This window comes from Gorilla gorilla, chromosome 1, assembly GCF_029281585.2.
Source record: "Gorilla gorilla gorilla isolate KB3781 chromosome 1, NHGRI_mGorGor1-v2.1_pri, whole genome shotgun sequence".
Classification (NCBI taxonomy): Eukaryota; Metazoa; Chordata; class Mammalia; order Primates; family Hominidae; genus Gorilla; species Gorilla gorilla.
In genome coordinates, this window is record NC_073224.2 from 59979624 (window position 1) to 59995252 (window position 15629).

General features: G+C 36.5%; 1 protein-coding gene across 1 annotated transcript in view; it reads right to left on the reverse strand.

Moving 5' to 3' along the window:
• Window positions 1-15169, reverse strand: part of LOC115930096 (complement factor H-related protein 4) — a 148275-nt gene extending 133106 nt beyond the window's left edge. Inside the window, 3 exon segments of the mRNA XM_063709874.1 lie at window positions 9792-9968; window positions 10406-10600; window positions 14798-15169. Coding sequence (XP_063565944.1) covers window positions 9792-9968; window positions 10406-10600; window positions 14798-14855 — 430 coding nt within the window. The 5' untranslated portion in view covers window positions 14856-15169.
• Between the last annotated feature and the right edge of the window lie 460 nt (window positions 15170-15629).

The following is a 15629-nucleotide window of genomic DNA, read 5'->3' on the forward strand; positions in this document are numbered from 1 at the left end:
TTCTTATCATTCAAATCCTGTGAAAATATATTAGAAACATTGGGTAAGACCTATTTTTATTTGTGAAAAATCTCATTGGCTGTTATTAAAGTCTACTACTATGATGCTACAATATATTATTTTAAAGACGATAAAATTTTGTGAATTTAAAAGTTAATGTAACCATTTATGTAGTTATGTAACAATTTACTAACAGTAGGGGTGTATATATTAGATAAAAATTATATTAATTGGATATAAGTTCTATAAAATTTATGAAGCATCCTGTCTTTTATTTCACAAGTTTTAAAGTAGATCATTTATCAAAGCTGAGTAAAATTGAAGTATACACCTTTTTCTTTACACAGAGCCCGTGATAAGTATAGAAATTGAAAACAGTATTCTAGAAATGTAGGAATTCATGTAGCCCCCAAAATTCATGGTAACATTGAGATAATCACTTTGTAAATGTGTCTTTCTTTTTTCTCACTTAGCTTAATATTTTTGACAGTCATCCATGTTGTATTATGTATCAAGGTTCCATATTATCTCATGACTAAAAATAGTTGAATTGTACCCTTGAAAATGAAGTGGATTTGGGAGTATGTAAGTTATACAACAGTATCTGGGTTAAAAACACATTCAGCAATTTATCTTTAAAAATCTTTGTGAATATATAAAGAGGAAAGAAAAAAATCAACTTTTGCCACTGAAAGATTTCCTTTGTTCATTATGCATTCTCTTTATCATACTAAGTAAAGGTCGAGCATGTTCAGAGAACTTTACATGTAAAGAATCCATTGGCAAGTATGAGGTTTGTAAACATTCAGCCCACCCACCTACCCTTTTCCTTTACTTGTTTTCTCTGTAGTAAACAATAGGGTAGAGATAATTTTTTGATTGGATATCCTCAGTAGCATCGTTGATACAAATTATTAAGGTCTGATTCTCCTGATGCTAGCAGAAATTCAGAATTAAGCACTCATTTCTCCCCCGACATGTACAACTTTTCTGAGTGTGAGCACGGAATGCAATACAAGCAGCTGATAATTTTGAAATACAAAGAAAGGGAAGACAACGAAGTTTTTATTGGCAACTAACATATTTTGCTGATACTCTCATGCAGCTCCCTAACTAGTCTGTACATGATAAGATTGCTTTTATGTAAAGGCAGATTGAGTTGTAAGAGATGAAATGATCATCTTCCCAAGTAGCCATTACTCTCAACATGCAAAAGACTTAATTTGGCACAGAATGTTGAATGGTTTTAGAAGTATTTGTTTCTCTTTACTCCTAAAAGTGTTTTCTATATTTTTAAGTAAAACACTATCATCTCAAAGAGAGGAACGAAGTTGACAGAAACTGAATGGGAATATGTAAATCACTTACTAATGCAAATTGGTTGTGCTGACCATCCATTTTGCAAACATGTAATTGATCCTGAAGAATTTCCATCTGCTGTTGCATATCCTGGTTTACATTTATATTGTATTTCTTTATTTAAAATATAAATAGAGGAAGATTCAGAAATGAACCCATTTTCAATTTCTATATCTGATTTTGAGCATGTTCCTAAAATAGAAAAAGTAGAGAAAAAAGTAAATATTTGTTGAATAGTTCTTTTATAGGACGGAACAAGTAATAACATGGCAATATGGCAAAACAATGAAACATTTGTTAATGAGTTGAAAACAGCAAAACTGGAAGTTTCCTAGACATCCGTGTTCTTAAAGGAAACCACGAATTTCTGAAGGAAATGTTGAAAACACAGGGAAGGGCAGAATGAAAGCAAAGAATCCTTGAGACTGTCAACAGAGCTCTGGCAGGCCTTGAGGAATGCAGATCTAGGAGACTCTCCAGTCCCTAATGAAATTTTGGAAGACTTTCTGGCTACTTTGCAACAACCTGAGTATTTTTGGTACTATTAAGGGGTCTTAAACCTCATTAAGTCAAATGCCATTTCCCAGGCAAAGATACGGTACACCCTGCTACCATAGGCAAGAAAGTAATTTTGTAAATCCTTTGTCTCCAAGAATTTAAAATGGTTGTCATCTTAAGTGGGTGCTTAAACCCATATAGACGTGGTGTTTGAGAGGCATGTGGAAATGTAAGCAGAAAAAAGAAAGCAAGCAAGATAGCAAAAATAAGTTCTAATATATTAGCAATGTATTTGTTCTTTATATATTAGTAATGTATGTGTTCTATACATTACTAATGGGTATATGTACAAGGTAGTAATTATTTTAGTAATGTATATGTTTTAAGATATTAGTAATGTATATGTTCTTTTCTAATTAGTAATTAGAAAACAAATGTAAATGGACCAATTTTACTATCTGAAAGAAAAAGAAATCATGTTAAAGATGATGCATATTTATAATATAGCATTTGTCATAATCATGAGTTTTCTGATCTATTCTTGCCTACTTTCCTATTAATCTCCTCCAGCCTCTAAACTACAGTGTTCAGTTTCTATTGTAAACAGCTTTATTTTCAATACCTACAAAGTGCTTGACACACAACAATATTTATTAGGTGGATTAATGATAGAGTTGGTGCCTATGGCAGGAGAAAAAGGGACTTTTCTTTCAGGGGCTTAGGCTATTGTTGAGGACACTTGCTCCTATAATGGTGTAGGAAGATTCCCATTATCTTTCGTCTCAATTATTCCCATGCGGTTTCTATAATGGAATGTTTTGTAAATTGCAAACAATACACACAAACAACTTTCAGAGTCCCCTTTACTTAAAAAGTAAAAGTCAGCTGTAACTGAAGATGAGCCTTAATTTAAAGCAACAGAGCACTAACTATAAAAATAGATATCATAGAGGGCAGCCAAGATGGCCAAATAGGAACAGCTCCGGTCTACAGCTCCCAGCGTGAGCGACGCAGAAGACGGGTGATTTCTGCATTTCCATCTGAGGTTCCAGGTTCATCTCACTAGGGAGTGCCAGACAGTGGGTGCAGGACAATGGGTGCAGCGCACCGTGCGTGAGCCAAAGCAGGGGAAGACATTGCCTCACTTGGGAGGCACAAGGGGTCAGGGAGTTCCCTTTCCTAGTCAAAGAAAGGGGTGACAGACGGCACCTGGAAAATCGGGTCACTCCCACCCTAATACTGCGCTTTTCCCACGGGCTTAAAAAACGGCACACCAGAAGATTATATCGCGCACCTGGCTCGGAGGGTCCTATGCCCATGGAGTCTCTCTGATTGCTAGCATAGCAGTCTGAGATCAAACTGCAAGGCGGCAGCGAGGCTGGGGGAGGGGCGCCTGCCATTGCCCAGGCTTGCTTAGGTAAACAAAGCAGGCAGGAAGCTCGAACTGGGTTGAGCCCACCACAGCTCAAGGAGGCCTGCCTGCCTCTGTAGGCTCCACATCTGGGGGCAGGGCACAGACAAACAAAAAGACAGCAGTAACCTCTGCAGACTTAAATGTCCCTGTCTGACAGCTTTGAAGAGAGAAGTGGTTCTCCCAGCACGCAGCTGGAGATCTGAGAACGGGCAGACTGCCTCCTCAAGTGGGTCCCTGACCCCGACCCCCGAGCAGCCTAACTGGGAGGCACCTCCCAGTAGGGGCAGACTGACACCTCACACGGCCGGGTACTCCTCTGAGACAAAACTTCCAGAGGAACCATCATACAGCAGCATTCGCAGTTCATGAAAATCCGCTGTTCTGCAGCCACTGCTGCGGATACCCAGGCAAACAGGGTCTGGAGTGGACCTCTAGCAAACTCCAAAAGACCTGCAGCTGAGGGTCCTGTCTGTTAGAAGGAAAACTAACAAACAGAAAGGACATCCACACCAAAAACCCGTCTGTACATCACCATCATCAAAGACCAAAAGTAGATAAAACCACAAAGATGGGGGAAAAAACAGAGCAGAAAAACTGGAAACTCTAAAAGCAGAGCACCTCTCCTCCTCCAAAGGAACGCAGTTCCTCACCAGCAATGGAATAAAGCTGGACGGAGAATGACTTTGACGAGTTGAGAGAAGAAGGCTTCAGACGATCAAACTACTCCGAGCTACAGGAGGAAATTCAAACCAAAGGCAAAGAAGTTAAAAATTTGAAAAAAATTTAGACGAATGTATAAGTAGAATAACCAATACAGAGAAGTGCTTAAAGGAGCTGGTGGAGCTGAAAGCCAAGGCTCGAGAACTACGTGAAGAATACAGAAGCCTCAGGAGCCGATGTGATCAACTGGAAGAAAGGGTATCAGTGATGGAAGATGAAATGAAGGAAATGAAGCGAGAAGGGAAGTTTAGAGAAAAAAGAATAAAAAGAAATGAACAAAGCCTCCAAGAAACATGGGACTATGTGAAAAGACCAAATCTACGTCTGATTGGTGTACCTGAAAGTGACGGGGAGAATGGAACCAAGTTGGAAAACACTCTGCAGGATATTATCCAGGAGAACTTCCCCAATCTAGCAAGGCAGGCCAACATTCAGATTCAGGAAATACAGAGAACGCCACAAAGATACTCCTAGAGAAGAGCAACTCCAAGACACATAACTGTCAGATTCACCGAAGTTGAAATGAAGGAAAAAATGTTAAGGGCAGCCAGAGAGAAAGGTCGGGTTACCCACAAAGGGAAGCCCATCAGACTAATAGCAGATCTCTCAGCAGAAACTCTACAAGCCAGAAGAGTGGGGGCCAATATTCAACATTCTTAAAGAGAAGAATTTTCAACCCAGAATTTCATATCCAGCCAAACTAAGCTTCATAAGTAAAGGAGAAATAAAATCCTTTACAGACAAGCAAATGCTGAGAGATTTTGTCACCACCAGGCCTGCCCTAAAAGAGCTCCTGAAGGAAGCACTAAACATGGAAAAGAACAATCGGTACCAGCCGCTGCAAAATCATGCCAAATTGTAAAGACCATTGAGACTAGGAAGAAACTGCATCAACTAACAAGCAAAATAACCAGCTAACATCATAATGACAGGATCAAATTCACACATAACAATATTAACTTTAAATGTAAATGGACTAAATGCTCCAATTAAAAGACACAGACTGGCAAATAGGATAAAGAGTCAAGACCCATCAGTGTGCTGTATTCAGGAAACCCATCTCACGTGCAGAGACACACATAGGCTCAAAATAAAAGGATGGAGGAAGATCTACCAAGCAAATGGAAAACAAAAAAAGGCAGGGGTTGCAATCCTAGTCTCTGATGAAACAAACTTTAAACCAACAAAGATCAAAAGAGACAAAGAAGGCCATTACATAATGGTAAAGGGATCAATTCAACAAGAAGAGCTAACTGTCCTAGATATATATGCACCCAATATAGGAGCACCCAGATTCATAAAGCAAGTCCTGAGTGACCTACAAAGAGACTTAGACTCCCACACAATAATAGTGGGAGACTTTAACACACCACTGTCAACATTAGACAGATCAACGAGATGGAAAGTCAACAAGGATACCCAGGAATTGAACTCACCTCTGCACCAAGCAGACCTAATAGACATCTACAGAACTCTCCACCCCAAATTGACAGAATATACATTTTTTTCAGCACCACACCACACCTATTCCAAAATAGACCACATAGTTGGAAGTAAAGCTCTCCTCAGCAAATGTAAAAGAACAGAAATTATAACAAACTGTCTCTCAGACCACAGTGCAATCAAACTAGAACTCAGGATTAAGAAACTCACTCAAAACTGCTCAACTACATGGAAACTGAACAAACTGCTCCTGAATGACTACTGGGTACATAACGAAATGAAGGCAGAAATAAAGATGTTCTTTGAAACCAATGAGAACAAAGACACAACATACTAGAATCTATGGGACACATTCAAAGCAGTGTGTAGAGGGAAATTTATAGCACTAAATGCCCACAAGAGAAAGCAGGAAAGATCCAAAATTGACACCCTAACATCACAATTAAAAGAACTAGAAAAGCAAGAGCAAACACATTCAAAAGCTAGCAGAGGGCAAGAAATAACTAAAATCAGAGCAGAACTGAAGGAAATAGAGGCACAAAAAACCTGTCAAAAAATTAATGAATCCAGGAGCTGGTTTTTTGAAAGGATCAACAAAATCGATAGACCGCTAGCAAGACTAATAAAGAAAAAAAGAGAGAAGAATCAATTAGACGCAATAAAAATTGATAAAGGGGATATCACCACCGATCCCACAGAAATACAAACTACCATCAGAGAATACTACAGACACCTCTATGCAAATAAACTAGAAAATCAAGAAGAAATGGATAAATTCCTTGGCACATACACCCTCCCAAGACTAAACCAGGAAGAAGTTGAATCTCTGAATAGACCAATAACAGGCTCTGAAATTGTGGCAATAATCAATAGCTTACCAACCAAAAAGAGTCCAGGACCAGATGGATTCACAGCCGAATTATACCAGAGGTACAAGGAGCAACTGGTACCATTCCTTCTGAAACTATTCCAATCAATAGAAAAAGAGGGAATCCTCCCTAACTCATTTTATGAGGCCAGCATCATCCAGATACGAAAGCCGGGCAGAGACACAACCAAAAAAGATAATTTTAGACAAATATCCTTGACGAACATTGATGCAAAAATCCTCAATAAAATACTGGCAAACCGAATCCAGCAGCACATCAAAAAGCTTATCCACCATGATCAAGTGGGCTTCATCCCTGGGGATACAAGGCTAGTTCAATATACGCAAATCAATAAATGTAATCCAGCATATAGACAGAACCAAAGACAAAAACCACATGATTATCTCAAAAGATGCAGAAAAGGCCTTTGACAAAATTCAACAACACTTCATGCTAAAAACTCTCAATAAATTACATATTGATGGGACATATCTCAAAATAACAAGAGCTATCTATGACATACCCACAGCCAATATCATACTGAATGGGCAAAAACTGGAAGCATTCCTTTGAAAATCAGCACAAGACAGGGATGCCCTCTCTCACCACTCCAATTCAACATAGTGTTGGAAGTTCTGGCCAGGGATTTCCTTCAAGAGAAAGAAATAAAGGGCATTCAATTAGGAAAAGAGGAAGTCAAATTGTCCTTGTTTGCAGATGACATGATTGTATATCTAGAAAACCCCATTGTCTCAGCCCAAAATCTCCTAAAGCTGATAAGCAACTTCAGCAAAGTCTCACGATACAAAATCAATGTACAAAAATCACAAGCATTCTTATACACCAATAACAGACAAACAGAGAGCCAAATCATGAGTGAACTCCCATTCACAATTGCTTCAAAGAGAATAAAATACCTAGGACTCCAACTTACAAGGGAAGCGAAGGACCTCTTCAAGGAGAACTACAAACCACTGCTCAAGGAAATAAAAGAGGATACAAACAAATGGAAGAACATTCCATGCTCATGGGTAGGAAGAATCAATATCATGAAAATGGCCATACTGCCCAAGGTAATTTATAGATTCAATGCCATCCCCATTAAGCTACCAATGACTTTCTTCACCGAAGTGGAAAAAACTACTTTAAAGTTCATATGGAACCAAAAAAGAGCCCGCATCACCAAGTCAATCCTAAGCCAAAAGAACAAAGCTGGAGGCATCACACTACCTGACTTCAAACTATACTACAAGGCTACAGTAACCAAAACAGCATGGTACTGCTACCAAAACAGAGATATAGATCAATGGAACAGAACAGAGCCCTCAGAAATAACGCCACATATCCACAACTATCTGATCTTTGACAAACCTGAGAAAAACAAGCAATGGGGAAAGGATTCCCTATTTAATAAATGTTGCTGGGAAAACAGGCTAGCCATATGTAGAAAGCTGAAACTGGATCCCTTCCTTACACCTTATACAAAAATTAATTCAAGATGGATTAAAGACTTAAATGATAGACCTAACACCGTAAAAACCCTAAAAGAAAACCTAGGCATTACCATTCAGGACATAGGCATGGGCAAGGACTTCATGTCTAAAACACCAAAAGCAATGGCAACAAAAGCCAAAATTGACAAATGGGATCTAATTAAACTAAAGAGCTTCTGCACAGCAAAAGAAACTACCATCAGAGTGAACAGGCCACCTACAAAATGGGAGAAAATGTTTGCAACCTACTCATCTGACAAAGGGCTAATATCCAGAATCTACAATGAACTCAAACAAATTTACAAGAAAAAAACAAACAACCCCGTCAAGAAGTGGGCAAAGGACATGAACAGATGCTTCTCAAAAGAAGACATTTATGCAGCCAAAAAACACATGAAAAAATGCTCACCATCACTGGCCATCAGAGAAATGCAAATCAAAACCACAATGAGATACCATCTCACACCAGTTAGAATGGCAATCATTAAAAAGTCAGGAAACAACAGGTGCTGGAGAGGATGTGGAGAAATAGGAACACTTTTACACCGTTGGTGGGACTGTAAACTAGTTCAACCATTGTGGAAGACAGTGTGGCGATTCCTCAGGGATCTAGAACTAGAAATACCATTTGACCCAGCCATCCCATTAATGGGTATATACCCAAAGGACTATAAATCATGCTGCTATAAAGACACATGCACGCGTATCCTTATTGCAGCATTATTCACAATAGCAAAGACTTGGAACCAACCCAAATGTCCAACAATGATAGACTGGATTAAGAAAATGTGGCACATATACACCATGGAATTCTATGCAGCCATAAAAAATGATGAGTTCATGTCCTTTTTAGGGACATGGATGAAACTGGAAATCACCATTCTCAGTAAACTATCGCAAGGACAAAAAACCAAACACCGCATGTTCTCACTCATAGGTGGGAACTGAACAATGAGAACACATGGACACAGGAAGGGGAACATCACACTCTGGGGACTGTTGTGGGGTGGGGGGAGGGGGGAGGGATAGTATTAGGAGATAGACCTAATGCTAAATGATGAGTTAATGGGTGCAGCACACCAGCATGGCACATGTATACATATGTAACTAACCTGCACATTGTGCACATGTACCCTAAAACTTAAAATATAATAATAATAAAATATAAAAAAAAGAACCAAAAAACATTCATCATGAAAAAAGATTGACAATTATCTAGTAAAATGAGCAACTTGTTCATAATGCAGAAAAAAAGGAAAGAACAATACTAGCCACAAAGAGAATGCATTTGCATTACATATAATTAAAAGAGATTTTACATTCAGAATTATAAAGATGATTCCAACTAATAACGACCAAAACTCCCAAAAAGATAAATAAAAGAAATCAAACTGCATTTCCAAATTTTGGAATCATTAAATACCAATTAAACTGTTAACATGTATTCTAAATCCAGCTGGTAGTAAAAGAAACGCAAATTTACATTACAATGCTATAACATTTTATAGCCGCTCAACTTGTAAATATTAAAATGTGGCATCACCAATCATTAGCAACATGTGAAAAAAGAAGGAACTGTTTATATAAATGTATATTCGAATAAATACTGTAGGAAACCTTCTAGAGTAGAATATGTACAAGATCCCAGAATACCCATTTGTACTTAATCTTCTTGGTGCAAGATGAGGAACCTCGGGTATTTACCCGAGACATTGATGCCGCTTCAATATGACTTTATTTAACCAACAAGTATTGTGTTCTAATTCTTTTACTGTATTCTTGACTAGTGCTCATTAATAGGAGCATTTATTTTGCTATGTACTTACCAAGAAATTTGTATATTCACACAATTAAAAAAGTAAAACTGAATAGGTCCGTTGGCAAAACAAGTTGACAAAAACATTTTGCCACAGTTAATATAGACAAGTCTGAGACTGTCATCCGTGTTACTTAGAAAGACATGAACATGCTGGGATCTCAGAGCGGTGTACTTACTGATACGGATGCATCTGGGAGTAGGAGACCAGCCTTTCTCCGTACATGTAACTGTGGTCTGTGCTTTTGGAAGACTGTAGCCAGGATGGCAGGCAACTTCTGTAGAGTTACCCTGTACAAACTTTCTTCCATAATTTTGATTATATCCATTTTCCAAATAAGGAAAATAACATTTTCCTAAGGACCATAGCAATGATAAATAAATAAAGTAAATGAGAAACATAAATTTGCACAAAAAGTATCTTAAAATTATTGTTACCATATTTAAATAAGATCGCATAAACATCCAAAAATAATGTACAACTTAGTATGAACTAAAATTACTAACAAAGGTTGTACAAGAGGAAATGTCAATATTTAATATTACTTCTCTTTAGTTTTCATAAAATATGTATAAACTGTATAGATATTCTCATACAGTCTCTATATTTATTTTTCATATGATTTTCAAGAACTCCTCATAATAGAAAAGATCTATTTTGGTCATTTTGCTTGAACAACTCATTTCTTGGCCCTATTTCTGTTACATAAGACAAGAGTAATCAATTATGTGCTCTCCTCTCTTTAATCTTTTAAAGTTTTATACATGTGTAGCAGTTCAGAGGTTTACTTACTGAGACATGGTACTGCTGGCGACCACCCATTTTGTGTGCAATGAATGTAATCCCAGTAACTTCCTGAAGGAGTCTCAAAATGTTCATCACAGTAATAGGAGTAATATTTTCCTACAGCTACTGGAAAGTATGGTCTACGCATATTCTCATGATATAGACCTCCATGTTTAATGTCTGGAAAATCACAAGGTTTCACTTGCAATAAAAAACAAACAAAAAAGTATAAATAATTTTTACTGTAATAAATCATATTAGAGATAAATTTTGATATCACCTTCTCTCAAACATTTTCTTGTGGAATTACAGCAACCATAACTAGTTTCCTGATCCTGACCTCTCATCTTTATAATCTGTTTTCCTGGGTATAAATTAATAACCCTTCATCTGGTCATTTTATTTCTACACTTAAAATCCTTAATGGATCCCAAATCAGCTAACAGGACAAGAAGAACCTCATTCTACTTTCTCTACTTCTACTAATGTAGTATGGTCTCTTTAGCAATTCTGGAGGTTTTATCAACATTAATTTGAACTGAGCTTATCTAGAACTATACCAAGTTATGCTAAAGCTGTCAGTTCAGGGTGCACACATTACCAATAATTGTTTTTTGGAAAAGAGAAACAAGAAATATAACTCTAAACATTAAAAAAAATCAGAAATGTACCAATTATCTCCAGAAATAAAACATTTTCTTGAGTTTTGTGGCATTTTGTTTGTATTCGATGGCATGCATTCTTACCACAGTTAGAATTCATGTATCAGATGAGATATATTATTGACATAAAAAAATAGGTGCATACACGAATGTTCAAATATATATATATTCTTACATTCTATATGTATGTAGACATATAGAATGTTGACCAATACCATAATTTGAATAGCATATAATTTATGTTTCTTCTATAATTCTGGAACAAGTGATAGAAAATAATATTTACAACCTATTTATTGGGAAAACTTAAGAATATCACTAAGGAAAAATCTTTAAGTTTGAATCATCATAAATTCGAGAGAATGGGAAGGAGGCTAGCGGCACAACAGCTTTAGTGTGCAGATGAGAAGACTAAGTTCAGAGAAGTGACATCTTTACTTTGTGGGAAGTGTTTGCTAGTTACAGAACTGGCTCCAGTGGCTTGTTGGGTGACGCATGACAGCTTCTCTGACCCAGTCCCTCAAGCATGGATGCACAGTTTTCTGCTGAGTGTCTCCTCCATATTGGAAAATCTAAATCTCCCTGCACTGTGTAACCTCCTGAGATACTCTTACATTTTCTTATGATTGCAGGCTATTTAGTCTGAGGAAGAAAGGGACATATATTAAAGGAAATCATTTTAATTTTTCTTTCTTTTCTTTTCTTTTTTTTTAACAGTCTTGTTCTGTCACCAAGGCTAGAGTACAGTGGCACCATCTCGGCTCACTGCAACCTCTGCCTCCCAGGTTCAAGTTATTCTCCTGCCTCAGTCTCCTGAGTAGCTGGGATTGCAGGTGTGTGCCGCCACTCTGGCTAATTTTTTGAATTGTTAGTAGAGACAGCGTTCCATCATGTTGGCCGGGCTGGTCTCCAACTCCTGACCTCAAGTGATCCCCGCGCCTTGGCCCCCGAAAGTGCTGGGATTAAGGCAGGAGCCCCCCGGCTCGACCAAAAATTACTTTTCTTAGTCAGTGATAATTTCGAAACTGTAGTGAGTTTTTCATAGTTTAGGTTTGTTTCTGAAAATCGTTTCTCCCACTAAAAGGCACTGGAATTTCATAGGGAAACTATTGGAACTTGGTCTGTAGTAGGAAAAGTCAAGGAAATCCTGGGACCTTTTGTTATGCCAAAGTGTAATGGGGACACGTGAAATATACACAGAAGCCAGCTTCTTAGTTAAACTTGAAATAAATTTGAGCGTCCCAAAGAAGTACAATGGCAATTAATTGTAATGCATTGGGTACTGAAAATGATCAGTTTAAAAGGGATTTAGAGGCAACCCTGCTCTACATTACTAATTGTCACCCTTGACACTTTGTTATGGCAACTCTAGTAGACGAATATAAAGTTTATACAATTCTGAAAGGATATTCATGATTAAAAATAATTTTCCTGACAACCTGTTTTTAAATAAGTGTAAATGACTTATGAGTTGATGGAAGAAATATTGGTCAATACAAATTCAATGAACATTATAATAGGTTGCAATTACAAATTTTCTGTCAAGTTTATCTTTCAAATAGCGTGGCTTCCAAAAGAATTGGTGTGCTGATTTTATTGTTCAGAACTGAAACATCAACCACCATTAAAAAAAATTCTTAGCATAAGCAACTCTCAAAGTATATCCTTCATTAATCATATGAAAAATATTTGCTGATTTGATTTACTAGATTCTGAAAATAGATGAATACAGATAATATGTAAACATAAAGTATTCAACAAGACAAAAATCAGCAAGGACAATACACCCAAGATATAATTACCCAATTCTGATGAATACCCTCTAAAATCTGTGTTGGTGGGTATATATATGTATATATATATATATATATATCCTTGAGTAAAAAGTAAAAAGTTATTTTTAATTATTAATATTCTTTTAATACATTGTGTAAATATCATGGTATTCATCTGCTAGAGCTACCATAACAAAGTACTACTGATTTCATAGAAATTTATTTTCTCACAGTTCTGGAGGCTACTAGTTTGAGATATAGCTGTCAACAGGATTGGATGCTTCTGAGACCTCCTCCTTTGCCTTGTAAATGGTTGTATTCTCTCTATGCCTTGCGTGATCTTTCTCTATACGGTGTGTTCTTATTTTCTCTTCTTATATGGACACCAGTTATATTGGAGTAGGACCCACCTGAATCATTGACCTTTAACTTAATTACATCTTTAAGCACTCCTTCTCCAAATGCAGTCACATTCTCAGGTACTGGGAATTTGGACTTTAACAAATGAATTTTGGCGGGATGCAGTTGAGCCAATGCTACTGAATTCACAAAGATGTTTCTCTCTACCCAAGATGTTATTCCACTAAATGAGTTACTTTCTCCTTTGAGAAATATAGGTGCGACCCAAATTTACAAGACATTTTGCTCAAGGAGGAGGCAAGTTTTCCACTGGAATATCAGATAAGAAAGAATTTGTCATCATTCTTTTCTATAGTGCTTTTAAGAAAGTAAGTAAGAAAATATAGTGCATATGCTTCTCTAATTCCAGTCATTTCAAAATAGTACTATTTTCTTCTTTGCATTCTACTTCAATCTATTTAGTCTTTATTTGAAGAAATGTACCTGTAACAGTTCAGTTAAAAAAGGAAATAACTGGTGAAATTCCTTTTTTTTCCATTTTGGCACAGATCAAGTTTGATTTTGTGCAACAAATAAAACTAGCAAATCATGTGATAGATAATACTATAAAACTTAAAGCTCTTTACCTAGAATCAAATAAAGTGGCATAGCTTTGCGAAGAGTGGTTGAGGGAAAAGATAGTCTCATAAATTGATAATGGGATTTCCAGTATTACCCTCCATTACATTGGCTGAAATATGAAGTTTTGGATAATTACAAAATTTGTATTCTTCATTAATGGCCACACACCCTTGATTGTCCATGATTTTTGACCCATGTGGTTCCACTGCTAATGTTACGATATAGTTCTTTAATATGCAAGGCCTGCATTCAAAAAGATAATTAATACAGAAAACATATGACTATAAAGGAGAAATCAGTGAACAATGACATAACGCTATGAAAAGTACTTTCTGTGTATTTACTTATTGAACATTTGCTAGTGAACTCAGAAATGCCAATCAAAACTTACTGTCATTCCAATGTAAGTTTATATTCTATTTTTTCATTATATATGTATGTTGCTAATTTTGTTGAAATAGTAAGTTGATATTAATGTTAATTAGTTTTAGCAGCTTTCTTAAGCTATAATAGAAATATAAGAAACTGCATAATTTAAAATGTATTATTTGATTTTTTGATATATAAATCTATAAAAATCACCATATGTAAGATTATGAAAACATCAGTCACTCCCAATGTTCCCCTTGTATTACGTATAGGAAAATTCTGAACATTTTAAGCTTAGAATCTGTCTAATGACATGTTTCCTACTTAAAGTTTCATGAGTATATTCACATATCTCCATAATCAATATTAAATGCCTTTTACACTGTAGAACTTAGAAAACAAATAAAACATTATTCATTTTTTCTTTAAGTTAAAATGAGATAATTTTTTATAAAATTAATTTCTGTTATACTCACAAAATATGTCACTTCTACTAGCATAGTGAATAAATCCTCTTTGATTCATAAAAAAATTATAGACATACAAAGCTAGATATTACATGAAGTTACATTTAAGAGGGAAGCTGAGTGTTTAGATCTCTTTTAACTTACCTTGTCCATTAGCACAGGAAACCCACAAGGTGAGAATGACATTGGTTAGTAACAACATGTTAGATATTCTCAGTAGTGTGCTAATACAAAAGTTTCAGTTGCACTGTTTGGGGTTTGAAATCTTTCATTATTAGTTACCAAGTGTGGTTCTGAATTTAAGTGCACTACCACGAAGCTAGGGCTTTAAGGTCACTTAGTAAATATCAAAGTTCAGAGAGTTTTACAAAATGCTTCAATCATTCCAGTTCGTGGTTTCACAATCATCTGTGGAACTGATTGCCTGATATGTACTGGTACAATTTTATTTAGGCACAGTAATGGACTGAATCCAAAAGTAATATCAAACATTAATTTACTTTATTTCTCATTTTTTGAGTAAAGAGAGTTTCCATAAAGGGAACGAAAGGCTTCTGCAACTATTGGAAGAACTGAGGGAACAAAGGTCAAAAATGCTATTTCCAGAAAATTCTGATGTTCAAGAGTCTTAGTGATGCCCTCACTAATTATCTGTGGTGCTGCAGTGGATGTTTCTCAGCAAAACGTCCAGAATCAAAGAAAGCTACTGTTGGCGATCTCAGCTGCTACCAGCAGCTGCTACCAGATAATGCCTTGTCTTTCTCTTCTTCCAAGTCTTCTTTAAGTACATCTCATGGGGGAATCTAAGGGAGAAGCAAGCTATGGAGAAAGGAACTTCAGAAACTGTAGTTTCAGGCTGATCTTCTGCAATGCAGAAGAAAATGAAGATAGGAACTGGGTTGATTTCAAGTTGAAAATAAACATCTGGCACACTCATCTCCTGAAAATCCTGCTGTTTGGCATGGCAAGGTTTTTT